General features: G+C 43.8%; 1 protein-coding gene across 1 annotated transcript in view; it reads left to right on the top strand.

The window, feature by feature from the left end:
• Positions 1-3,403, top strand: part of LOC107113637 (interferon-inducible GTPase 5-like) — a 6,427-nt gene extending 3,024 nt beyond the window's left edge. Inside the window, exons 2-3 of the mRNA XM_015414986.1 lie at positions 2,024-2,955; positions 3,103-3,403. Coding sequence (XP_015270472.1) covers positions 2,042-2,955; positions 3,103-3,379 — 1,191 coding nt within the window. The 5' untranslated portion in view covers positions 2,024-2,041 and the 3' untranslated portion in view covers positions 3,380-3,403. The remainder of the gene's footprint in view (positions 1-2,023; positions 2,956-3,102) is intronic.
• The last annotated feature ends 24,251 nt before the right edge of the window (positions 3,404-27,654 follow it).

Genomic DNA, 27,654 nt, shown 5'->3' with positions numbered 1-27,654 from the left:
CCCCCGCAGAGGCAGATGAGAAAGCCCCATTCAACCCAGTGAGTGATACTCCTGCAGGGCCCTCTCTGGAACTGGCTTTTGAGGAAAGGAAACCTTTACCTATATTTTGTATATTTAAAATTATTTAGAATTTATCATTGTGATATGTCTGACTTCATTTGCATGATTTTTCTATGAGATTTTTTAAATCATTTTTTTGTTTCTTGATTTGAGGCCCCAGCAGATTGCGAGGCCCTAAGCTGTAGCTTATTTAGCTTATGCGTAAATCCGGCACTGATCTGCATGTAAAACTGTTGTGGGTGCTGAGCGTGAGAATTTTTCAACCTGATAGGGCTGGGAGGATCATTCACCAACTTTGTTCACTGGATCCTGCTCCTACACCTGTAATCAGCAGCCAGATCTGCAAACATGAGCCTGTGATCTTGATGTTTTTCCTGCCTAAAAAGATTCTGCACCTCCTGATCTCTGCTGACCCAACCTCTGTTAAAGGAACAAGCGCAGGCCAGGTTGTTCCCCTTGCTCTGGCAGACATCCCATTGGGACTAGATCACAACCAATAATGCCCCCTAATGCTTTGCAGATGGAATGACAAAGGGTAGCTTCTAGGAATTGTCCAAAACTGTATGCTAAAAATGGAAGTCCTTACTACAGTTTCCTGTGGTGCCTAGAACTACACATTATCAATTCTGGGTAGATCTAGGAATTTCCAGGAACTCTATGGTAAGAACTTCCTGTAAGTAGACAAGACCTTATTTTTCTCTTTAATTTTCCCTGGACAACAGTACCTGGGGACAAAGGATTCCCCATGTGGCAGCTCTAGCACCATATGTACTACTGTCTAGATAAGAACATAAGAACATAAGAGATGCCAATGTTGGATCAGGCCAAAGGCCCATCCAGTCCAACACTCTGTGTCACACAGTGGCCAGAAATACCAGTGCCATCAGGAGGTCCACCAATGGGGCCAGGACATTAGAAGCTCTCCCACTGTTGATGAGTCTGTTTTTATTTCTGTGAAATGCCAATGAAGGAATTGCTGTGTGCGTGTAACTAGATAAGTCATGCAGAGGATGATTTCTTGGATCCTCTCACAGTTGAGGAGCCCTAGGGCCCCACAGGTCCCTGAGAATTCCAAAGAAGAAAAAAAGATAGCAGTCCAGTTCCCAAAAGTGGCAATTCTGATTTCAGCATTCCGCTTACATCATTCACATAAATGTTATGCAGCTCATATCGTTCACCCAAACGTTGCCCAGTCTGAGCAGCAAAATGCAGCTGTCAATGAATCATCTACATTTTTTCATAGCTTGTGAGGCTCACACTCCTGGCATCTGGGCATAAGGGGAACAGAACTGAAGGAACCAGACAATGTGGGACTAGATGTGAATTGGGTGTGCAGAGAACAATCACAGAGGAACCAAATCGTACAACGTGTTTTGAAACATCACCAACTCTTTCGCTGTTAGAAATATGTAACATCAGGGCTATTTTTGGGCAGGAACGCACAGGAACGGAGTTCCGGCTGGCTTCAGAGTTGGCCATGCCCAATACAGCCAAAGCCTCTGTGTGTGTGGCTACAGAGGGAAGGCCTGGAGAGCAACACCCACCGGCGACTCCGAGGCAGGTGGGCCAGGGGGGGATCTGGAAGGATCGGGGAGGCCATGGGCCAACCGGGCAAGCCAAGGGAAGGCAGATAAAACTTCCTTCCCTTCAAGGGGGGGGCTTGCTCGGGCTCCCTGCAGCTGTGTGGTGCCTGGGCAAGCCAAGGGAAGGCATGGGGTGTGGCCTAATATGCTAATGAGTTTCTGCTGTTGGATGTGGTCTATTATGCTAATGAGTTCCTGCTGGGCTTTTTCTACAAAAAAAGCCCTGCGTAACATGGGTTTTGTTTTCCAAATATGAAGTAAAATGTTCAGTGGATTATCCCTCTCCCCTGTAGCTAAATCCATACGGACAAAGGAAAGTTTTGTTTCAATGTTATTTAGGACAGATTTAACCCTCACCCTTTCCTTCTTTCTTTGATCAGTAATCAAGAAGAACCAGTATGGGATCTCTCATCTCAAAACCGTTGGAAAGTCGTGAACTGGAAAAGATGAAGGCAGCTTTGGAGAATAACAGTCTCTCGGAAGTGATAGGCCAAAGTAACATTAACTTGAATTTGTTGAAGAACACCACTTTAGACATCGCCATCACAGGAGAGTCGGGTGCTGGGAAATCAGCGCTTGTCAATGCCCTGCGAGGAATGACAGACTTTGAAGAAGGTGCAGCTGAGACTGGCATCACAGAAACTACAGTGGAGTCAAAGGGATATCCACATCCCACATCCCCCAAAGTAACAATATGGGATCTTCCAGGAATTGGGACACTTAACTTTAAAGCAAAAGAATACCTGCAGATGGTAAAATTTGAAAAATATGATTTCTTCATGATCCTTTCCTCCGAACGCTTCACCGAGAATGACGTGCTCCTGGCCCGTGAAATCCAAAAGATGAAGAAGACGTTTTACTACGTGCGCACCAAAGTGGATGTCAGTGTAGATTCTGAAAAAAGCAGGCCAAACTTTAGTGAGGAAGAAACTCTCAAGAAGTTAAAGAAATATTTGTGTGATGGTCTGAAAACAGCAGGAGAACCTAATCCAAGGGTTTTCCTGATCTCCAGAAAGGATTTGAATATGTATGATTTCCCACTCTTGCGAGAGACCTTAGCAAATGACCTGGATGATCTCAAGAGGTATGCCTTAATTACAACAATGCCAAATTTATCAAGAGAAGTCCTGAAGAAGAAGAAGATCACTGTGGAGGCCCTTATATGGACAGCATCCCTTGTGTCTGGTAGTGTTGGGGCAATTCCTGTCCCTGGGGTCTCTACTGTTTGTGATCTTGGCATCTTGGTGGGAACAATGATAGATTTATGCAAGGTGTTTGGCTTGGATGAGGATTCTCTCTGTAGATGTGCGAGGCGAGTTGGCAAACCTGTTTCTGTGTTGAGATCAGCTATCAAGAAGTCCGGAGTGGTCAACAAGATCACACCTGCATTTGTAATAGATCTTTTGCAGGAGGCAACTGTGCATGGCTTGAATGAGGATTCCCTCCGCAGACTTGCGAGCCGAGTTGGCAAACCTGTTGATATGTTGAGATCGGCTATTGAGAAGTCCAGAGTGGCTAACAAGATCACACCTGCATTTGTAATGGATCTTTTGCAGAAGTCAACTCTGTTTAAAACAATGACAGCAGCAGAACTTGTTCTTGATTATATACCTGTGTTGTGCTCTGTATTTGGTGCAATTGGTTCATTTGCCACTACATTCTACATGCTGACGAAGTTCGTGAAAAATCTTGAAGAAGATGCTGCAAATGTTCTGGATATAGCTGCTGAGCATTAAGACTTTCAACTAAAGACCCTAAACACCCACCCAAAAAGAGATGCTGAAGCACTAACTATATGAATGAAGCACGGGATCTAAATTTTGGAAACAAAAGGAAACAGGACTTGAATTTCTGATTGGAATCACACATCACCTTTAACTAATATTTGAAGTGATAAGAACTTTGCCGGAATTACCATTGGAAAACAGAAACATAAAGTAAACTTATATGCAGACAACTTAACACTCTATGTCTCAGATCCTGTGAATTCTCTGCCGGCGATTTTAGAATCCTCATCAAACTTTGGGATGATTTCTGGCCTCAAACTTAATTAATTGAAATCAGAGCTATATCCAATATCGTTAAGTGCAAATGTTCGACAAATTATTAAACCGACTTTCCCTTTCTGCTGGACAAAAAACTCCTGGAGACATCTGGGAGTTCAAATTCCTTTGGACTTGAACAACTTAATGTCCTTTAATTTTGATCGTCTTTATCAGGACACGCAACTTTGATTGAAGGATTGGAACAACTTAACATTAACACTACCAGATTGTCTGCACTTAATAAAAAGCTTCATATTTCCACAATTTCTTTTTCTCTTCAGAGCTCTTCCAATATGGATACCGGAGATAGCTTTATCTAAATGGCAGAGAGTCCTCACTGACTTTTTCTGGGCCTACAAGAAGGCTAGAATAAATTGCCGAGTACTCAGCAGACCCTCATCCTTGGGAGGTTTAGATTTACCACTCTTGAGTGCTTACTATCAGGCGGCTACAATTGCCACAGTAATACGGATGATGAATAATGAGTCTTTAACAGGTTGGATGCAAATTGAACAATCATGTATTTCTCCGGTACGATTGCTGGACCTCTTTTGGATGACAATGACCCAATGCCCGATCTCAGCACAAAATAACTGTTTTTTACATGCAACTCTAAAAATCTGGGATTGTAAATGAGCACAGCTGATACCAAAGATTTCTAAATTATTGTCTTTCATCAATCAACCATGGTTCCCACCTGGAATTGAATCAGGAGCCTTTTGGGACTGGAAGGTAGCGGGTCTGACTTGTCTCTCAGATCTAGTAAAACAAGGGAAAATACGAGATAAACTTGGATTGGAGGAAGTTCTCGGTGCATCTATTCCCTGGTTCCGGTATTTACAGCTGAAAAACATGATTGATCGTCTAGCTCAAACTGACATATTCACCAGACCAAAGACGGAATTTGAGACTCTCTTGTCTAGTTACGACTCCTCCATAAAGGGCTTGCTCTCAAAGGTTTACAAGATTTTGTTATCTGCTGAAGGTTCCTGATCTATACCTTCTCCAAAAATTTGGAAAGCAGAGCTTGAAACAGACTTGCAACAATCACATTGGCTTGACATATGGAACTCTCCAGCATTTTCCAACATTTGGATGAACTCCTTCAAGATCATACACTTATGGTATCTTACACCAAAAAGGCTGAATCGAATGAACCCTCAGTATGATCCTCTGTGTTGGAAAAACTGTTGATCTCTTGGAACATACTTACACTGCTGGTGGGATTGCCCAGTCATTCAGCAATTCTGGAAGGACATATTCTCCTGAATCAACAGCATCACACAACAAACACTCTCTGTCACTCTGGAACTTTCCTTGCTCAATCTCTGGGATTCATCATTTGGGAACAACTCCAAAAAGACCCTCACCTCCATTCTTCTTGAAGCAGCCAGACTCACGATTGCAGCAAACTGGAAATCTCCAACACCTCCTACTCTGACATCCTGTTATGACAAGATTTGTGATCAGTTTGTGATGAATAAAATCTCTAACATTGTGGACTGATCACAAAACAGTTCCAGTAGAACTTATGATAAATTTGTACTTACCTGGTATCCAGTACTTGACTTCATGGCAGAGCATAACATGCTTCCCTCTAGGACGAGCTACCTCACATGGCTCCACTTCTGATTTCACCTTGACCTTCACCTTACTGCTGAGACTCCTCTTGTATATCAGAGGAACAGACTTGACTCAATTCATTGGAATTTATGGTTTAAACAGCACTTTTGTATAGGTGAACGGAATTGATACTGTCTTATTATCTTATAACTGTAGATGTATGTTAATGTTTGGTTGGTGACTAACCGATTGGTTTGTAATTTCAGATTCTCAAGGCTTCTGCATAATGTTTTGAAGTTATTGTATGTTTTGATATGTTATACTTGATCTTAATAAACATTTCAAAATTCAAAAAACCTAATATTTGAAGTGAAGTATACAACTGAGTACCATAGATCAAGATGGGTAGCTGTGTTAGTATCAGTAGAAAAGAGCAAGGGTCCACTAGCACCTTAAAGACTAACAAAATTAGCAACAGGGTATGAGCTTTCATGAGTCACTGCTCACTTCTTCAACAGTGACTCACAAAAGCTCATACCCTGCCACAAATTTTGTTGGTCTTTAAGGTGCTATTGGACTCTTGCTCTTTTCTGTTGAGTACCATGGTGAGCAATAAAGGCCATTAAAAAAAATCTTTGAGGTGTGGTGATTGAACATTAACACCCAGAGGCTCAATGGGGAATTGTGAAAATCCTGTGCTGGTTTCCCCTAGTTCTGCCTGGAAATCAAGTACTAGGGAGATCAATAGAGGTGGCACATTTTGAATCAGAGAATGTTGTTCAAAAACTCTATGCTATCTGGTATCTCTTGTGGCAGCTTTCCCCTCCCTTAGCCCTGTCAAAGAGTCTGGATGGATGTCAGGCTGGAAAGAACAAAAACAGTGGTTTTCAGGAGCCCTCAGAACCTGATTGGGGGCTCCTCAATGAGAAGATAAAAAATGGTGGACAACATTCCCTCAACTCCCACCACTCTTGCTCCTGGCCACCAATACATCAACTCATGGGAAGTTCTATTGTGCTTTTGAAAGTGCTAGCATGTGCAGTGACGTGTTACAGAGAACATGTACAGTTGAGCAGCAGTTCCTAGTTTTTGTTTTTTGAGGCACTGGTCTCCTCTCTTTCTTTCTCTCTGTCACTATCTCTTTCCTCCTTTTTAATTTCTTCTATTTTCCCTTTATTTCTTATTTCTTTTCCATCTGTGTTGGTTAAAAAAACCCCTCTTATTCACTCCTCTCTTCCAAAAATGGTAGTATCTCCAACTATTGAGAACACCATACCCATAACAGTCTGGTGTGTGGGCATATTGTTTCATCTCTAGCTTATTCCATATGAATGCCCTTCTGGTACCCTAAATGGTGTATTATTGGGGGGGAATTAGTGAGGAGACCCAGATATGCAAGAGGAGGGCAACTTAATGAAATCTCCACCTTTGTTTACAGGGATTTTTCCACAGAGGAACTCTCAGAGATAAACCAGTTCAAAAGTAAAAGCTTTTTTTATTGAAAAAGAAATAAAATAATAACTGAGATAAGGTAAAGATTTCCCTTGCTCGAAAGCTAGTGGAATCTGACTCTGGGGATGGTGCTCATCTTCGTTTCCAAGCCGAAGAGCCATGCTGTCCAAAGATGTTTCCATGGTCATGTGGCCGGCATGTCTAGACCCTGAGGTGCATGGAATGCTGTTTCCTTTCCACTGAAGTGGTACCTATTTGTCTACTTGCAATTCCTTGCTTTCGAATTGCTAGGTTGGCAGGAGCTAGGGCCAAAGAGGGGAGCTCACTCTGTCACATGGCACTCAGGTCTCGAACTGCCAAACTACAGACCTTCCGGTCTGCAGCTCAGTGTCTGAAAAGTACTCAGAAACGTGGAGTGATTTCAGCAAGAGTACTTTATTCAATCAGGAACAAGAAAAAGACCACCGGCCCTCAGGCCGGTTTATATGCACAGAAACCCATCACCCAAAACACACCCCCTACTCGGCTATAGGCTATTTACCGTGGCCGAGAGTCTCATAGGCTCTCGGCCGCGGACCTGGCCCTCTGATAGGTGCAGGCTAGGATCCGCTTGGCTATTGTCTTTAGAAGAGCGAAGCTCTGGGGTTTGGGGCGACCGCATGGCCCAACGGTCGCGCACGTGGTGCATTGTGAGTACATTACAGTGTCTTAACCTCTGAGTGACCACGGTCCAATAACTGAGATACACACAAGCAAATGCACACTGAAACACACACACTGAAACAGTAGTGGGAATGGGCAGGGGGGGTTCAGGGAGTAATGGTTACCAGTCCAGAAGAGCAGAGGTCCATGGAGAAGAGGCTGTGAAATGAACCAGTGCTCTACGCAGTGGAGATGGAGAGGACCCAGATGAATTTGGGGGTATAAGTCAGTAGGTGCCCAAGACGCAAACACTGCACTGGGGCTGCGTTGTATCCAATTACAGGGCAAAATGCTACCTTAGGACATAGGTGATGTGATTTCCTCTAAAACGATACCATGATGTAATTAGCTAGAGGTGAAACAATGTGTTTGGGAAATGCTGAACAGCATTCCCAGGGATGGACAAATGATGTGGGAAATGTGTGATATTTTTCATGAAAATAGCTAATGTGTGCTTGATGACCCACTGTTGTTGGTTGGGGGAAACTACCAGGGTTGGGTAGATGTGTTAAGTGGTTTTTAATATACTTTTAATGAAGGTAAACAGATAAGGAACGATCAGACCAGGTGGGGAACTGATTAGCCAGATGTCAAACACTGTCTTTTCCAGGTGGGTATTCTACTTTTATATATCTATCGTGGTTTACACAACATGTGGGTTTTCACAGATTGGAGGATTGGAAAAAAGCTCGACTTCATAGGTATTGTGACATTATGACACCTAGAGGTCTTCTTTCTAAAGCAGAGATGGAAAATAAGCTAGGATCGCCCATACCCTGGTTTCTTTATTTACAAATCCAGCACGTCACCAGCCACATAAAACTAACATCAATAATGTCCTGTCCACATAATAAACTGGAGTTTATTCTTAAAATTTTTAGTGACAAAAATAAGGGACTGATCTCAGCACTTTACGACTTATTGCAATCTGAATCGAATTGTAAACCATTGCCTTATCAGTCGGTCTGGCAACGAGATTGCGATTTGACTCTAAGTGACGAGGTATGGAAAAAAATTTGGAAACAAAAAAATAACACACTCTTTTTTTAAAAAAACTTTTATTTATTGGTTTTACCATTACATAAATATAATGTTCAATAAATCCCATACAATGCGAGTCATTTTACATCATAGTTTAACCCTTTAGCCGTTTGTAAACTCTCAACCATCTTTTCCAATATACTTCCTCGTCTTTGCCTTGCATTAATATGTTCAATTTGTCCATTTCAGCTAAATTCAATAGTGTATGAGATATTCCTTTCCTACTGGGAGTTTTCTCTGGTTTCCAATATTTTGCTAACAAGATTCTAGCAGATGTTGTTATCAATATTATTAAATACATGTCATGAAACTTTATGTTTTCTGGTATACTCAGCTAGGTGCACACTCTTAACCCCTTCCAGGCTGGTACTGTCACAAAACAATCTAGGCACAAATGCGGGGTGTGTATACATGTACATGTATACATGTACTTAGGGGTCATTTCCTGCAGGAGCGCACAGGAGCGGAGCTCCGGCAGTAAAGAGCCCAGGGGGCGGGCATATGCAACAAGCCCCACCCCCTGCTCCCAGCAGCCCTCAGTCAGAGCAAGAAACAGCCAGGTAAGTTGCAGAGCTCCCCCCAGCCCACCTGGTCCAAGACAGTCCAGTGGCACCTTTAAGACCAAGTTTTATTCAGGTACAAGCTCTCCCTCCTCTGCAATCCTCAGAAAATCCACCAAATTTCAAAAAGATTGGATCAGGGTGTCAAGTTTTATGGGCCCCCAAAGAAGGTGCCCCCATCCATTCTCCATTATTTGCAAAGGGGAGCACTCCTTTTTACTTCAGGACAAAAGGAAAGAAGCAAGCCTGCCAAAAGAACCAAAGCAGAACCCAGGAATCCACTCAGAACCACAAGCCAGTATGGCAAGCTCAACTGAACCAATGTCAAACCAGAAAATCCCAGCAGGGATTTTGGTTTTCTTTGCAGAACTAAGGGCCATCCACAGAAGCCCAGGAGAATGATCTTAAGCATGGGAAGCGGACTTTTGCAAACCCAGTACAACCAAGGGCAATACTCAGCCTTTTGCAAGCCCAGCACCACCAGGGACAATACACAGAGCCATTCTTTAGGTGTGGAGGGGCACTTTTGAGAGTCCAGCAGAACCAAAGGCAGTACATAGAAGTACAGCAGAACCCAGGGCTGATGAGGCAGTGCAAGCCCAGCAGAACCAGTATCACATCAGAGAAACTCAGCAGGGTTGTGTTGTTATTTTTTTAAGTACCAAGGGCAAAACACGGAGAAACATGCACACCACTTCTCTGGGGAAGGATTTAGAAAATGAGAGGGAAGGGGTTCTGTCCACTCTGATCATCCTTTCTCAGCAGTCTGCACACCACTATTGCCTCAGAGGAGGAGCCTTAAGTACTGCAGCTGTCCTTCATCACTGGCTTTCCTTTTCCCACCTCCCATCCCTGCAAAGAAGAATGTTGCATTACACAGACATGCAGCTTAGCTTCATTATTTATGATGCTCCTGTGAATTCTACTGGTTTCTGTTTGGTACATAGGTCTCTATCCTACTCTATCCGTTTCATCTCCATCAAGACGAAGAAAAGTTTTTTTGCTGCTGCATTAATATTCAGCATACAGTCAGGTTTTGGAGTGGCTGAAGACTGAGTGAGCGAGCTGAGCACCACTTCCAGCATTCCCCTTCGTCACACTGCTACTAGGGCTCTGTTGAGACATTTTGGTACAGGTGGATTCAGAATAGCATTAGGGATTGGGGGGGTGTCGCAAAATTGCCTGACTCTCACTGGTCTGAAAGATGCCAGACTGGCCATCACTAGAGCTAGGGCCTTTTCAGTGGCAGTTCCACACTGGTGGAATGAGCTCCCAGAGGACATCAGGGCCCTACGGAACCTTCTACAGCTTCACAGGGCCTGTAAAATGGAGCTCTTCCAACAGGCCTTCGATTAGGAGCCACCACTGACAAATGAGTTACCAGAAACTGAACATGCTACAGCCCTTATGTTACAATGTTGGATATTGCCTTCCTTCATCGGACCATGTGTAGTCACTGCCGCCATCTGTACTTACTAGCACTTTGTGTAAATTGTTGTTCTGTGAATTTTATTGTATTTATTGTTTCATCGCATTTTAACTTGTGTACGCTGCCTTGAGCTAGTTTGCCCGGCAAGGCGGGATACAAAATGAAAGCAATAAATACATAAATAAATAAATAAATAAATAAATAAATAAATAAATAATAAACTGAGTTGGGTAACTGCCCTGCTGCTTCTTTCTAGTGGTGACATTTTAATTTGGGGGAGAGCCCTGACTTCCCAACACAGACTGAGAGAGGTTGCAGGTATGAGCATGTGCTTACTTCACTCACCCTCAACGTCCAGAACTGGGTAGTTGAACAGTGGCAAGCAGACCAATGGCTCAACTGCCCAGGGAAGCAGGTGTGAGTGATACGGGCTGACAAAGTCACCTACATGGGAGAAAACACACTTACTCTGCATCAGGTCTGTAGCCACAGTAGAGCATTGAGGGGCGGTGCCCCCTCACTCATGGTCCACGCCATGATATGGAAAGTGGATATGGAAAGACCCTTCTCTTCTCCACCTGCCTGCTGATGGGCTCTCTCTCACACACTCACTTTCTCCTGCTCCTTCCCCCCCAGATTTCTCAACGCCCCACCACCCAAAATTTTCTGTCTATGCCCCTGCTCTGCATACTTGTTGGAGACCATGAGAGGAACCTCTGGGCCATGGCAAATAGGTCCAGCCAGACTGCCTCCTTCATGGCCCAGTAGCTCAGCAGATTGGTGGCCGGCAACTCCTAGGGCTTGGCAAGGGAATCCTTGACCATAGCAGCAGCTGTATCCTATCTGAGGGGTTGAGTCCAAGTGCCCGTCCAATAACCTCCATATCCAAGGTCATATTCACGGCTGCAGGGAGGTGGGAGATGAACAGCAGCAGAACTGCTTTTGCCCTCTTGCTTCCTTTGATCATGCCAACACGCCCCTCTTGGCCTGCGTGTGCTCAATGTGCCAGGAAAGCTCACCTCTCCAGCAAATGACCTGTCCTTGATGCGGGGGTCACACATGGTCACCAACATGTAGACCTTCTACTGTGTGAGAGCAGTCAGTGAAAGTTAGCATGATACACCTGAGGGCAAGTCCAGATGTTGGACATGAGTGCACGGTTCTCCAATAAGTGAGTTACCATTGTGCCTTCACATAGTCTCTGGCAGCTCTATACAATGAAGGTACTATATTCCTTTTCAGTGGGGTGTGAGCAGGGACCATTTACCCAGGATAGGCATCCTTGTGTAACCCGGGGAAGCTGACAACTATGGAGAAAGGGTGCCAATCTAGAACAAACATCTCACCAGTGATGGTGAATGATTCTCTTTTCCGACTGCTCTTTCCCACCTCTAGGTACACTAGTGCTAACCTCGCCAAACATCTCCATCAGAAATGCTTGGCATCCCTTCCCTACAGAGACCATCTGGGCAGAGCACTGGAGGTGGTTGCAGGAAGATTCACCTTTTGGCTAGCCAGTGGCGGCCACATGGGCCAGTAGTGCTTCTTTAGTTGCTTCCTAAGTTGGATAGATGAGAGATGAGCCAGATCACTCCCTTGACTGATCCAGGCCCTCTACAAAGCTGACACTGTGCACGCTTGTGAACCTCTGTCTGATGAAAGGGCTTCCAGACTATGGAGGTGTAGGGGCATGCATGCGCTGACTGGCAACTGCAGGCACCCCTGGAGCCACCTCCAGTGAGGAGCTCAGGGCAGACCCACTGTGTCTAGCAGGGACAGGAAGATATCCCTGAGGGAGAACTTCTCCTGGAGAAGGGGTTGAGATGGTTGGCCTTGGGGTGCACCACCATCTCTTCCTCTTGAGCCCCCTCTGGCCTCCCCTACTGTCTGTCCTTGGAAGGCCTGCTGTACTCTAGAGAAACTGGAGCAGGAGCATCCAGCCTCTAGCTCCCCCAGTAGACTCTGGGTCCTTGGGCTGAGCTCGAGAGCCAGAACTCATTTGTTAAGAACATAAGAACATAAGAGACGCCAATGTTGGATCAGGCCAAAGGCCCATCTAGTCCAACACTCTGTCACACAGTGGCCACAAATACCAGGTGCCATCAGGAGGTCCACCAGTGGGGCCAGGACATTAGAAGCCCTCCCACTGTTGACCCCCCAAGCACCAAGAAGACAGAGCATCACTTGCCCCAGAGCCCCTATCTATACCTTGTGGCTAATAGCCACTGATGGACCTCTGCTCCATATGCTTATCTAATTCCCTCTTGAAGCCGTCCATGCTTGTAGCCGCCACCACTTCCTGTGGCAGTGAATTCCATGTGTTAATCACTCTTTGGGTGAAGAAGTACTTCCTTTTATCCGTTCTAACCCGACCACTCAGCAGTTTCATGGAGTGCCCACGAGTTTTTGTATTGTGAGAAAGGGAGAAAAGTACCTCTTTCTCTACCTGCTCTTTCCCATGCATAATCTTATAAACCTCGATCATGTCACCCCTCAGTTGTCATTTCTCCAAGCTAAAGAGCCCTAAGCGCTTTAACCTTTCCTCATAGGGAAAGTGTTCCAACCCTTTTATCATTCAAGTTGCCCTTTTCTGCACTTTTTCCAAAGCTATAATATCTTTTTTAAGGTGTGGTGACTTTTTAAGGCTTTTGTTCCCAAAGCTTACCACAAAAGACAACTCAAGATGTTCCTCCTCTCAACAACAGCAGGAGGTGCAGCCACAGCAGGAGACCTGTGCCCAGTGCCAGCACCTGTGGGCACCTCTGCAGGTGGCGCTCTAGCAGCTGCCTTAATTAGGAGGACCTTGCGCCACCTCTTCATTGCACCACTCCAGCCAGAGAAAGGGGTGGTGGAAGGTGGCTGTGGGGCAGGCCTCTGCATAGATGTGGGGGGGGGAACCACAGCCTTCCCTTTCCCCTCCCCTCCTCTAGTCTTCTCCTTTGCCTCTCCCCCAGGGCCCCACTACATTCCCTTCCTGTTTTTTTCCTCCCCAAACTCTTTCTAAATATTACCTGAGGGAAATTAGGTACCTAGCTACCTGCACTACAACCGAACAGCCTCCGAAACCCTTTTATCCACCCTCCCACAAAAAAAGCCTGTTTGTTTTGTCAAAATGCACCCAACCCATTTTATTTTATTTATTGTTAAGAACTAGCGGCTCCCTATTCTAAAATCTGACTAAGGTTTAATTGGAGGTATCCCAGAGATGGAATTTGCAAACTTCAAAAAGTTAAGGTTCTGTAATAAACTTTTCCTGACTGTTCTACTGGAGTACACCTGAATTCTTTTTCAGGGATTCTGGAGCTCCCTTCTGAAAAATGGAACTACAGGACAGCCTATCTATAATTTTCTACAATCCACTGCCTTCAAATAATGCAGAGCAGACACCAAAAAAGGGTGTTTTTTTAAAGTTAATCTATGCTAATTACTGTTTTACACACAACCTTGCCTCTTTTAGTTGTCTAGTAAAGGTAAAGGTTTCCCTTGCTCAAATCCGACTCTAGGGATGCAGTGCTCATCTCCGTTTCCAAGCTGAAGAGCCAGCGCTGTCCGAAGACGTTTCCGTGGTCATGTGGCCGGCATGACTAGACACCGAGGCACACGGAACGCTTTTCCCTTCCCACCAAAGTGGTACCTATTTATACTTGCAATTTCTTGCTTTTGAACTGCTAGGTTGGCAGGAGCTGGGACCAGAGACGGGAGCTCACTCCGTCATGCGGCACTCAGGTCTTGAACTGCTGAACTACCGACCTTCTAGCACTAGCCTAATTAGGGAAGAACTATTTGGGATCGCATGCAGGTGGGGAGCCATGTTGGTCTGCAGTAGAAGAGCAGGATTAAAGACCGGTAGCACCTCAGAGATCTTCATTCCTACTTGCATCCGACAAAGGGGATTTGTCTTTAAGGTGCCCCTGGACTCAAACGTTGCTCTAGAATCATGCTCGCTGGCTGTGCTGTAAAGGGAAATGGCTTTTCCATCCCTTCTGCGGCATGCAAAGAAAGCTTCCTCTGTTGAATTTCTGCCTGTTATTCAGGGACTGAGCATAACAGGTTTTTAGTTCTAAAGCCCTTCATGCCGTTCTTCAGCCTTTCCACAATTTGTAATATTTTGACCAAAGCCCTCCCCCCCCCATCACAAATGTATTGTCCCCTCTCTCCTTGGAGGTGTGATATATTTTATGGGCAGCCTTGCAGCTCTTGAAGGTGCCATGAGCCTTGCCAGAAAAGAAATTAGCCCGCTCAATATAGAACCAGTAGAAATGGAACCATATTGCCTATTGGGGTTGCCAATCTCCAGGGAAGCTTAGCCAATTATTATATACTGTAGACCCAAACACATTAGAGCTTGCTATAGGAGCTCCCCAGTCACCAGAATAAGCGCGGTAGCATACATAAAAAAATTGTATAAGAATTAACATTTTGAAATATGGCTTGCAGCACTTCATTCTAATGAAGATATAAGTACAGAATGACAAACCTGAAGAAGGACTTGCGAACGGATAGTGTACTAGAACTCCGTCGTTTTGTCTAAAACTAGTACTGCAGTATTCTATATGTACTGCTAAGCTTTATATTGCATATTATAGTGTTATGGTTGTAATTTTGTTGAAAATTGATAATTGAATTCTAAAACATTGCAGATAAAAATCAACTTATATTGTTTATTTGTACACGGTGATTTATTGTTTTACTAATCTCCAGGTGGGGCCTGGAGGTCCTGTGGAACGGCAACTGATCTGTAGCTTACAGCAATCAGTGCCCACCAAGGAAATGTCTGCTTCGGAGGGTGGCCTCTGTGGCATTATATCCTGCTGAGGTCCTTCCCCTCCCCAGCCTCCCTTCCCCTCCCCTCCCCAAGACACGCTGAGATTCCCTTACTCTGTTGAAGTCTGTGAAGCCGAAGTCTGTGCAGTGACAGCTCTGCCTTTGAGGTCTTTTGACCTTTCAAGGACCTGAGTTACATGCATGCAACAGTACCGTGGGTGTTGAGTGTGGGACTTTTTCAGCCTGAGAGGGAGCAGGACAGGTTGGGGAGGCTCACCACATTTGCTCACAGGAGGCTGTTTCTGTTCCTGTAAGCAGCAGCCTCGGTCTGCAAATGTAGCCTGTGACCTGGCTCCTCTTCCTGCCGCAAAGAAAACTGCTCTGCTGATTAAAGACACAAAAGCAGGCCAGGTAGTTTTCCTTGCTCTGGTGGACACCCCATTGGGCCCAGATCACAGCCAACAATGTCCTTCAACATCATGCAGGTGCAGTGTGGGCATGTTGGTTATAATTATGACAGATTACGGTCTGAGTCCCCTAACCCTGTACTCCATCTGTTGAACATTATCTCCCTTGCCTATTTTTGGGTTTAAAGACCTAATCTGTCTCATACAATTTGATATCAAAATGACCATCCTCAGCATGTGAAACCAGGGCTGCCATTCCTCCAATGGTGGCGGGGGGTTGCCTGCTTTTGAGGCCCCAGATTCGCTGGCCTGGATTCGGCCTCCAGGGGGAACCCCGCTCCCAAAGCACCCTGGCCGATTTCCCACAAGTGCTGCTCCACGCTTGCTCTTCCCTTTTGCCCCGATGGCCCGTGTCAATTTCATACAAGATGCTGCACGGCCGCATTTTGCCCCGCAACTTCACGCGATTTCCCCCGTGTCTACTCAATCCTCAAAAAACAGGATTGAGTAGGGCTTCCGGTTTGGCTCCCGCGAATGGTGGACGCATCCTCGGGTCGCTCCTGAGGGCTTCTTGCCCGCCCGCGGTGGAGGAGGGAATCCGCACAAGCGGAGACCCAAACGAGCCCCTCAGGAAGAGAGGAGCTCGGATCCGGGGCCCTTTAGGGCGCTCAAGGGGGGAGACTCTTTTTCGGCCGAGAGGTCAGAGATTGAGGCGCCTGCCATGCCCTGCCCCAATCGACCTTGCTGCGTGAGCGACCCCGTACGGGGTTTAGCGGAGCCACCAGACGTCACCGAGGGATAAAGCGACCATCCGAAAAAATGGGGGAAAAAAGATCAGCTTAACCATGAGTTGTCAAAATGCAGAGAAAAATAATTAAGAGCGCTTCCCCCCCCCAGCGGAAAACCTCTAATTTCATAAGCGAGAAATAAAGGAGGGGGGGGATGGACTGGGCGAATAGTGGAGATTTCCTTTGATGTATTTGAAATAAAGCAAGAAAAAGTTTTGCTTCTCTGGAGCGCATTTTAAGAACTTTTATTAAAAGTAATCAAAAAATAAGATGTCGGAGCTGGGTAAAGACAAGCGGAGAAGAAGGGAGGAACTTCCGGTCTGGTCATTTGCGTATATGTGAGAGCCAGCTGTGTAATGCTTGGACTGTTTATGGCTATGAATCTGACGGGGAACTATGAAAAGAAAAGTTGAATTGTGATAGCGAGAGAGTGCCTGGCAAGCGCTTTTAAAAGTCAACAGTTGCGGAAGAGGGTCCAGCGGAGAGATTGGGAGCGGGAAAAAAAAAGCGAAAACAGAATTAATACCATTCTCAAAGCTAGAGACCTTCTAAGATGGCATGAAAGAACGAGGATTTACAGCACATGAACTGAAAGTGTTAATAGCGACCCGAAGGAGGATTGGAAAATGCCGGAGGGAGAGGAAAACAGAGGAAGCTCCTCCATGACATCGGGAGTGTAAAAGAAACCAGCACGCGAAGAAGCGGTTCTGAATTGCGCCCTGAAGAAGCTTTTTAACAGAAATTCAAAGGAACACTACTAACATACTAACATAGACAATACTTTTAACCAGAGTGAAAAAAGAAGTTTGACTACACACAGAAGAAGCCAAAGAAGAATATTTGGACACTACTAACAGATTAGTTTACCAGTTAATATATCACTCAGCTTTCTCTTCCTCCCGCTATATACCCTCCCCATTTTTCTATCTAAGCGAAATACCTCTCCTTTTTAGGAGAGTCAATAAAATCTTTATAGATATATATAAAAAACCAGGATTGAGTAGATGCGGGGAAAATCACGTGAAGCTGTGGGGCAAAATGCCACCATGCAGCAGCTAGTGTGAAATTGACACGTACCATCGGGGCAAAAGGGAAGAGTGAGCGTGGAGCAGCGCTTGTGGGAAATCGGTCCATGTTTCCGGCAATGCACCCAGCACAATGATGTCACCCAGAGGTGATATCATTGTGCAGGGCACATTGCGGGGGAGGGGGATTGTCAATTGTTTAATGAAAAACCATAGAGTTTTTTTCCTTAAATGATAGAGCGTCCCTTGCAATGTGTCCTGCGTGATGATCTCACATTTGGGTGATGTCATTGCGGTGCATGCACCGCGAAACTTCAGGACAAGGACTGGGACCCCCCCCCCACTGGCGACCAGGTAATACCTGGCAACTCTATGTGAAACTGAGACCAGGGCCCCAGGACACTATCTGTCCTATGGTGCCTCACAGCCAATTCACTCATAACAACATCCTCGTGGTCACCAATAGAAACAACAGAACTTTGACAGAAAAAGCCGAGGCGTTCCCTACTGGGAACTTAATTTTCGGGCATGTGTGTGGAGTTGGCAACAGGCCTTGAGAGGAATGTCCTGTCCCTTTAATAGAGGCTTAATGTGTAGAAATGTACATGCAGAGTTTTTCATGGTGTGAAGTTAAATAACATCCAATTTTGCTCTCTTAAAGGGACAGGCCACTGTTTCTTCAAGCAGCAGTCCTAAGCATGTCGGGGCCCTATTTGGATCTGGATCATTGCGCATAGATAAAAGGGGCATATGTCTTTCCCTCTGTGCCATTTTCCCATCAGAAAATGGCCCAGCAAGCTGCCATTTTCCCTCTTGGGGAACCCTATGTTGCTCATGGTTAAATGGTCTAGTCACTAAAAAAAATGAAGAAGGGGGGAGGGAGGGATGATACCAAGATACTGTCTTGGTTCTCACAGCTTTGAACTGTGCTTGACTTATCTCCTTGTTGTTATGACCTTTACTATACTGCTGTTTGATAACATGATTGCAATCTATTGCAGTTTTAATAAGCAATCTTGTGGGCTGTTTAGTGGGGAAAGGCCGTGTAACTGATCAGTCCTTGCTTATAAAAGCACGGATCTTTCCAGCTCTCCCAAGAACTGACAACTTATAAAAGGATTCACACAAGGGACACCATTTTTTTGGGGGGGGGGAAATCGACACGATAGAGGCTTATAAAATTATGCATAACAAAAAGAAGTTTTTCTCCCTCTCTCAAAATACCGGAACTCGAAGGCACCCAATGAAGCTGATGGGCAGTAGGTTCAGGACGAGCAAAGGGAAACAGTACTTTATACAGAGAGTGATCAAAATGTGAAACTGATTGCCTGAGGATGTAGTAGTGGCCACAGGAATAAACAGCTTTAAAGGGGGATTAGATAGATTCATAGAGGATAAATCTATCAATGGCTACGGCCCATGGTGACTGAGGGGAACCTCCACATTGAGAGGCACTAAGCCTCTGAATCCCAGAGCCAGGAGACAACACCAGGGGAAGGCCTCAGCCTCTATGCCCTGTGTCAGGAACTGGTCAGCCACTGTGTGAGCAGTTACCAAGACTTGCAAAAAAAAATGCTTCCTGTGTATTACAATCTAAAGCACTACAACATCATTAATAAATCATAACAAATCCTAGTGCAAAAGTACATAATGTCATCTCTGGATTATATAACGACAACGTTTCAAAATTGGATCTTCCTCAGGAGATATTCTGTAGTGTACAAAAATACAATTCTTTAGAATATATACTATGTAAACAATAGAAAACAATATAAAATCCTAGTGCGGTCTTACAGAGTGGTACAAAAGTTCTCTGTTTCATAAAGCGCTTGACAACAAGTCATAAGGAATCTGTAACATAATAATGTTCCTCTTGTTATGAATAAATACAAAGTATTTTAAATTGCAGAGTATTTTAAAAATTAAGCCAACCTAGGCCCCTGCCACATGGGGGAGGGGGGAGCACGGCCGAAGAACGGCTTTTTAGAGCCGCACCAAAAGAGACACGCGGCGGCGGGATCAGATAGATCCCCTAAGCCGCCGCGCAGTTCCTCCCTGGCACGATCAGATGCCGGGGGGGGGGGGAGCCACTAAAGGGAGAGGGAGGCAGCCGGCTGCGCATGTGTGCAGATGTGCAGTTCAGCCGGGAGCCTCAATTGCTCCGGCAGATGGGCGCGCCAGCGATCTCACAGCCGCGCTTGCTGCGGCGTTTCGGGTAAGTCCTGCTCTTTCGCAGGTTCTTTTTTCATGCACATTTTCGGCCTGAAGGGCTGGATCGGGGACGGGTGCGTGCTGCTTCCCAGATGTTGCGGTTTGATCACGCCCGTTTGCTGCACCCCCGATCCATCCCTCTTCTGGCAGTAAACCTCCCATGTGACCGGGGCCCCAGTAGTAACTTACACTGCATTCAGATAGGACGCTGATCTCAGTAAATGTTCTGGCTCAAATATGCTTTAATAACCTCAAAACACCCACCAAAAAACCCCACATGTTTGCAGAGATTTTGATGATCCCCTGCCCTTTGTCTAAAAGGCAGGTAGTCCTCTTCTTTTAAGCTAATTGTTGTCAGGGTCTGGCCCTTTGATGTCATCATCAAATGAAAAGGGTTATGGAGAAGTAATAGACTAGCTCTTCAGGAAAGGCCTCCAACTGTACTGTTTCTCCTTCAGAAGCAAGGAACTGCACGTGAGTACAGCATCCTGCAAAGAAAATACAATTTTTACGGATTTCAAATGAAGCAGGGTTTTGTTCTTTTTTCCCCACAGGGGAAAATGGAAATCTGGGGAAACATTTAAATATTCTGTAGTAAAGAAAAGAAAGTGTATTATTTGGACAGAAATCCTGTCATGGAATCACATGTGGTAGGACAACCAGAATCTTGGGATATTAAGCGAAACTGTGTAACACTGAAAACATTGTGTTCTGATTCACCACTCCTCCACATGCAGCTGCTGGGTGACCTTGGGTCAGTCACAAGTTCTCTCAGAGCTGTTCTCTCAAGAGCAGTCCTTGAAAGAGCTCTCTCAGCCCCACCTCCCTCACGGGGTGTCTGTTGCGGGGAGGGGAAAGGGAAGGGGAAGGAGATTGCAAGCCTCTCTGAGACTCCTTCAGGTAGTGAAGGGCTGGGTATAAATCTGGTCTCCTTCTCCTCCTCCTCCTCCTCCTTCTGCTGCTGCTGTTTGGTGAAGTTCCACCATCCTGCAGAGCTTTCTGGATGATGCTGAGGAAAATGCTGAGAATGTTTGGGCAAGAGCTTTTGATAATGTAGAGCCCCCAGTCGGGTGAAATTCCCCTTTACAGAAGTTTCCCTCTACACGGCCTGTGAATTGCATGGACAAGATAAGAAACCGAAACTCAAGAATAGGGCCTAGAGTTCATACCCATGTTGGACTGTCATGTTGGTTCTTTTGGAACCACATTCTGCAAGTTGTGGGGGGGGGGGATTCTGACAAACATTAAGAATTAGTAAAAGATCCTGCTTTGGCAGGAAACATCCCAACCGTCAGGCTCCACACCCAAATATCCAGGAGTTATTAAATGATCCTGCTTTGGCAGGAAACATCCCAACCATCAGGCTCCACACGCAAATATCCAGGAATTATTATAACATCCTGCTTTGGCAGGAAACATCCCAACCGTCAGGCTCCACACCCAAATATCCAGGAGTTTTGCAACCCTGGAATTTGCAACCCTATAACCCGGGGTGAGGGTGGGGGTGAGGATATTCTGTGACCCCCTTCTCTTAATACTGTCGCTTTTCTTGAAAGCCTGTTTATTTGAAATGCTTATTTGCAGCAATGAATATTTGAGCTTAAATCAGGAAGGAAATGGTGTTTCTACCCTGAAGCCCCAGAAGATACATGCGGTGGCTGAGAAATGCTACTTATGGGAAGCCACACCATAGTTCCTGTGTGCAGCAGCCCAGGTGGTTGCGTTTAACTCTTTGAAAAACAGACTCACCATTTTCTCTATAAATTTGAGTGAGACGTCAGTCTCTTCTCAAGAAAGAGAGGAAAGAGAAGCGAGAATTCCTGAGAGCCAAGGGGGGAAAGTCTGCCCGGCCAAACAACTGGTGGCCACTCATTCTCTGGTACCTCAAAGCAGCCCTTGGCTACAGACGGTAAGCCAATCTTTCATGATATCAAACTTCTGCACAGGCTTTGTGTTGTGGCAGCAGCTGCTACATCTGGCATTGATATTTAAAATAATTGTTGCATCAAAACAATAGACACATTCCGGAGAGCCAGGCTCTTTCATGTGCTTGGAAAGTTTGGTAGGCAAGAAGGGCAACAATTAAACAGAGGCACCATTTCATATGTGAGTTGGGGGCAGGAGGCAGCAAGATTTGCTGAAAGGCTCAAAGGCATGTCGAATATCAAGGTAATGGCAGTGCCTTGAGAGCTGTGATCACACCCACTAAATAATCCACTTCCAATCCACTTTCAGTGCACTTTCCAACTGGATTTTACTGTGTGAACTGGCAAAATCCAATTAAAAAGTGCACTGAAAGTGGATTATTTAGTATGTGTGATCGCATAGTTGCTTATTTTATCCCTTGCAACAGTAACAGTAAGCCTGTTTCTATTTTTTAAGAAAAGGAATTTCTTTCTACCTTGGGCAGAGATTCCTTGGGCTGTCAGGAGCATCTAACTGATTATTGTAGTAGTATATCAAAGCAGCACACGCTCTTGAGGAATAATCCCCCGGAGTCTGCAACACAAAGGGCAGGTTCTTCTACCACGCTCTCTGCAGGGCAGCCCCTGCGATGTCTGAGGAATTCAGTTACACAGGGACAGAAAATTCAGGCTGATTCTGCACCAATCTGTTTCTTTGCAGTTTTTCCACAGTCGCATTGAGAGTTTACCGTGTTTCCCCGAAAATAAGACACTGTCTTATATTTATTTTTTCTCAAGAAGACACACTAGGGCTTATACCACAAATGCATAGAAATCCTGCTAGGGCTTATTTTTTTGGGTAGGTCTTATTTTGGGGGAAACAGGGCAATCCCCCCTCTGCACTGCATGCCGCTTTCACTTCCTTTGTCCTTTGGGTTTTATGGTACCTTCTGCATAGATTTATGGCTGTTCAGGGGTGACTTTGCAGTCAGGACAGCACTGGTTTCCCCGGGGTATCTGAATGTGGTTTTGAGCAGCTCCTTTTCCTTCCTCCGCTTCCGATCCAAAGGGAACAATAAGCAGACAACTTGACACGGCTTCATTGGTCTCCCCCCGTTCCCCCCCCCCTATTCCCCCCCCCCCTGTATTTTTCACCTTGCCATGAATTACTTGGCTCAGGTGGCTAATGACCGCTGAGGCAGGTACTGACACAGGGAAATCTGCATATCAAAGCAGGCGCACGAGCATCGAAAACAAAATAGTTGGCAAGCTGACACTAGCCAACGCAGAAACCAGGGTCAGAAGCAATTCAATGAAAACAGATATTCCGAGGGAAGGGGGAACCAGGTTGAGTGCTGAGAAAATGGGGAGCGAATGCCAGACGCAAAATGGACCATAGTTGCCAACTTTTGTTTCTCTAACCAGGCTCCTGCACCCTTACAGCACAACCCTCACATGTGGTGGACATGCAGTACAGCTCAATCCTTCTGGTTGTTGATACAAAAATACTACAGGAGATTATTTTAACCTCCTTACTGTTGACACCAGAATTATTCCTCCTCAATATGATTCCAGACATATTTGGAAAGACAGATAAAATAATTTTGACACATAGTGTGACTGCTGTCAAAATTTTGTACGCGAGATATTGGGAAACAGATAAGATTCCTGATAAGGAAGAGTTTATATCTAAATGACTAAATGTGGTTGAAATGAATAGACTGACATTGTTATTAAAAGGGAAAGAAGAAAAATACTTTGAGAATACTTGGCTAAAACTGTATGTATGGATAAAAATATTAACTGAAAGATATACTATATTTTCTGTAATACTGTGGGAAGATTCTTACAAAATGAAACATTCCAATATGTCCGATTGTATATATTCATATAAATATTCGTTCCATTTTTCTAAAGTCCATTTTGAGTTCTCCTTCCAACCATATGCAATTACTGCATGCGCTGCTAATAACATTACTTTGAAAATATCCTGATTTTGTTTCTCAATTCTATGGTTTCCCAATACACCCATAAATAATAAATCTACATCTATAACCAGGTTCACTTTACATAGCACGGCTATTTTCCCCCGTATCTTTTCCCAAAAATCTATCACTTTTGGGCATTCCCACCATAAGTGAGAATACCACCCTTCTTTTGCATTACAGTGCCAGCAATTGGGTTTCATTCCTTTTATCATATATGCCAGTTGTGCAGGAGTTCTGTACCACTTCCATATTATCTTTCTTTCAAGTTCTCTATACTTTTCTAGCTTAATTTTCTTCAAGTTCACCATTAACTTATTGACATCCTCAGTAGTAATTTGTTTTTCCTTATTCCATTTGTTTTTTAAGCTTCTACACATAAATTCCTTATCTTTCACCAATTCTAAATAAATCTTCCCTGCCAATCCTTTTTTTATTTCTTTCACATATAGTATTTGTTCCATATTATTATCTTCCCTTTTAATAGCTTCTTTATACTTATCTTGTTTAATTAAAGAATATAATCCCATCGAATTTAACCAATATCTATTTCCTAGTTTTTGATTCAACTCCTGAGGCGTTAGTGGATTCCCTTGGCTATTATACATATCCTTCACTCTTAATATTCCTTCCTTCTGCAGGTCGTCCCAGAATTTCGGATTCATCTCCTTCTCCCATATATACCTAAGTGGAGTCCATTTTGAAGTTTGTGGCATCAATACCTTTTCCCACCTCTTCCAAACAAGTAAAGCTGTTTTCCTTGGTCCTTCTGCTTGTCTTATTTCTTTTCGTAGATCTCTAGAATACATTCCATAACTTCCTGCTCCCTTATTTATCTCAGATTCCAATCTTACCCACTTGTCCTCTTTCCTCCATTCTAACTCCATCACTATTTTTAGCTGAAATGCATCATAATAAGCTTGTATACATGGTAACCCCCATCCTAAATCATCTTGGGGCATATATACTAATTTTTTTATCATTCTTGATTTTTTCCGTCCAAACACCCAGTTTTTAATATGTTCATCCCATTTCCTCATAACTGCTTGGTCTAATTCTATTGGGAGTACCTGAAGTAAATATAGCATCTTTGGAAGTATAAACATCTTTACTGCTCTAATTTTCCCTAAAATACTCAAATTCTTGTTTTTCCACTCCTTCAGTTTCTTTATTATCTTTGACCAAGCCTTATTATAATTAATTTTTTGCAGCCTCTCTATATTTCTATCGAGATATACTCCTAGATATTTAATCTTCCGAACTCCTGATTTCATCCCCGTTAGCTCTAGTATCGCTCTTTTAGTTTCTCTATCTACATTACTAAACATTATTTCAGATTTCTTAATATTTATTCCAAGCCCAGAACTTAACTTAAAATCGTCTAAAATAACTAACAATTCTCTTATTGCCTGTAATGGGTTACTTATTGTCAGCAGGATATCATCCGCAAAGAGATTCAGTTTAAGTTCTTCCTTGCCTATTTGGAATCCCTGAATTCTACCACTATTTCGTATCCTATCTGCTAGGGGTTCCATTGCTAATGCAAATAGCCTAGGGGACAATGGGCACCCTTGCTTTACTCCTCTCTCAATTAAGATTTCTCTAGTATGTCCATCATTTATTCTAATGACTGCTTTGCCTCCCCTATAAATTTCCCTTATAGTATTCAAATACGGTCCCCTAAAGCCAAATTTTTCCAATACCTGCATTAGATAATCATGATTTAAAGTGTCGAACGCCTTATATACATCTAATTTTAATAAAACTAATGTTTTCTTATTTTTACAGGACAAGGCATTTAGTATATTTCTCAATGGGTGGGCTATGAATCTATTTTTGACAAAGCCATATTGATCTTCCTTGACTAATTTTGATAGCAGTTTTCCCAATCTATTATCCAACACTTTTGTAAAAATTTTATAATCTTGATTCATCAGACTAATTGGTCTATATGAATTTATATCTAATGGATCCCTCTGGGGTTTTAATATTGGTAGAATTTCAGCTTTCTTCCATGTGTCTGGCATTTTGCCTTCTTTTAGAATATAATTAAATAATCTTTGCATTTCTGGAATCAGAATCTCCGCCATTTCTTTATAATATTCTGCCGTGAACCCATCCAACCCGGGGGATTTCCTATTTTTTAACCCTTTTATTACTTCTGCTATTTCCTTCTTTGTAATTTCTTCATTCAGTCTTTCTCTCTGTTCTGATGTTAACTTCTTATCTAGTTGTTCCTCAAATTTTTGGTTTTCTCCAGATTTAAATAGTTGCTGATAAAATTTAGCAAATTCCTCTCTTATCTGAGTATTTTTAAAAAGCTGGTTCCCCCCATCCCCCTTGACACATCCTATTTTTTGTTTTTCTTTTCTTGATTTTAGATAATTAGCCATTCTTTTCATTCCCTCCCCTCGACTCCTCTGAAGGCGCCCTACAAGGTAGGGCTTTGATTGTGCTCTGTGATCACGCAAAGCGACCCTTTCACTTTGAAGCTTGTACTTTACCTTACCGCTGAAACCAGAATTATTCCTCCTGAATATGATTCCAGACATATTTGGAAAGACAGATAAAATAATTTTGATACATAGTGTGACTGCCGCCAAAATATTATACGCGAGATATTGGGAAACAGATAAGATTCCTGATAAGGAAGAGTTTATATCTAAATGACTAAATGTGGTTGAAATGAATAGACTGACATTGTTATTAAAAGGGAAAGAAGAAAAATACTTTGAGAATACTTGGCTAAAACTGTATGTATGGATAAAAATATTAACTGAAAGATATACTATATTTTCTGTAATACTGTGGGAAGATTCTTACAAAATGAATATTTGTATAAACAAAGTTAAGAAATATATTTTAAAAATTAATTATTATTTTTTTAAAAAGCGCAACCCTCAGCAGAGTTTTACCCTTCCGGGCTCTTCGAAGTTCATAGGCTTAGAAGCCAGTCCATGAAGCCAATGGGCCGAGAAGGGTGAGGGCTGTGTTTAGAATTGCACTCGGGTGGGGAGCCATGTTGGTTTGCAGTAGAAGACCAGGACTGGAGTCCAGTGGCATCTTAGGGACCTCTTCGAAGTTCATAGGCTTAGAAGCCAGTCCATGAAGCCAATGGGCCGAGAAGGGTGAGGGCTGTGTTTAGAATTGCACTCGGGTGGGGAGCCATGTTGGTTTGCAGTAGAAGACCAGGACTGGAGTCCAGTGGCATCTTAGGGACCTTCATTCCTACTTGCATCTGGCAAAGGGAGCTTTGACTCCTGAAAGCGGTTTTTAAAATGTAGTTATGTATTTCTTTTGAAAACCATATGCTACTCATTGTAATACCATTGCATAGATTATGGCCAAGTTCAGACTGGCAGCTTGCCCCGATAGAGACACGTTTCAGAAATGTTCCACAAACGGATTAAAGGGGCTGTTCACACGGGCACATCTGTCCAGCGTTCCCCAGCCATACTCAACCCGTCTTGTCTAAACCCTCACGATAGTTTTCTTAATCAGAGAGGCTATAATCATTCTCCATGCCTATCATTTCATTCACGGTGCATTTTTTTTCTGTTAATTTTTCTGCTTTTTTCCCTTAAGAGATCTTGAGAATTTTTTATTTCTTTAACATCAGCTGTTATTTGTCTAATTTTTTCTCCTCTTTGTTCAGTTTCCTGCGATTGTATATCTATTGAACTTATTTTATTGTTAAGTTCACCCTCTTCTTCTGATTTTCTTCTTTTGATTTTTAACAAAATTGTTTCTTCAAAACCCTTTAGCTCTTGTGTAAAAATGGCTCAAATATTGGCTGGAGAAAAAGTAGGAGGAGGCACCAGTATCCCCCCCCCAGTCATTATCCTACAAATAAATTCTCCTGCGGGAAATTGGAAAATATTCAAAATATGGCTGGTTCTGCATCTGACATTCGCTCCACTCTCCCTCCCCCTTTCGCGTTTCTCACAGTTCATGTGTTTTGGGCATCATGTGGGAGGCGTCCCCCCCACCCCTCGCCTCTTCCGTTTAGTATTCGGGTCTGGGGGAGCTTCTTTAGTTTTCAATTGTTTTAAAATGACTCACGTTCATTGCCGGTCTTCCAACCTCGTTTTTTGCTTCATTTAAAGCGCTGGATCTTCTTCGCTTGACCCGGCCA

This window comes from Gekko japonicus, unplaced genomic scaffold, assembly GCF_001447785.1.
Source record: "Gekko japonicus isolate JY-2015 unplaced genomic scaffold, Gekko_japonicus_V1.1 scaffold4589, whole genome shotgun sequence".
Lineage (NCBI taxonomy): Eukaryota > Metazoa > Chordata > Lepidosauria > Squamata > Gekkonidae > Gekko > Gekko japonicus.
Note: the sequence above shows the minus strand (reverse complement) of the source record. Positions and strands in the feature narration are given on the sequence as shown.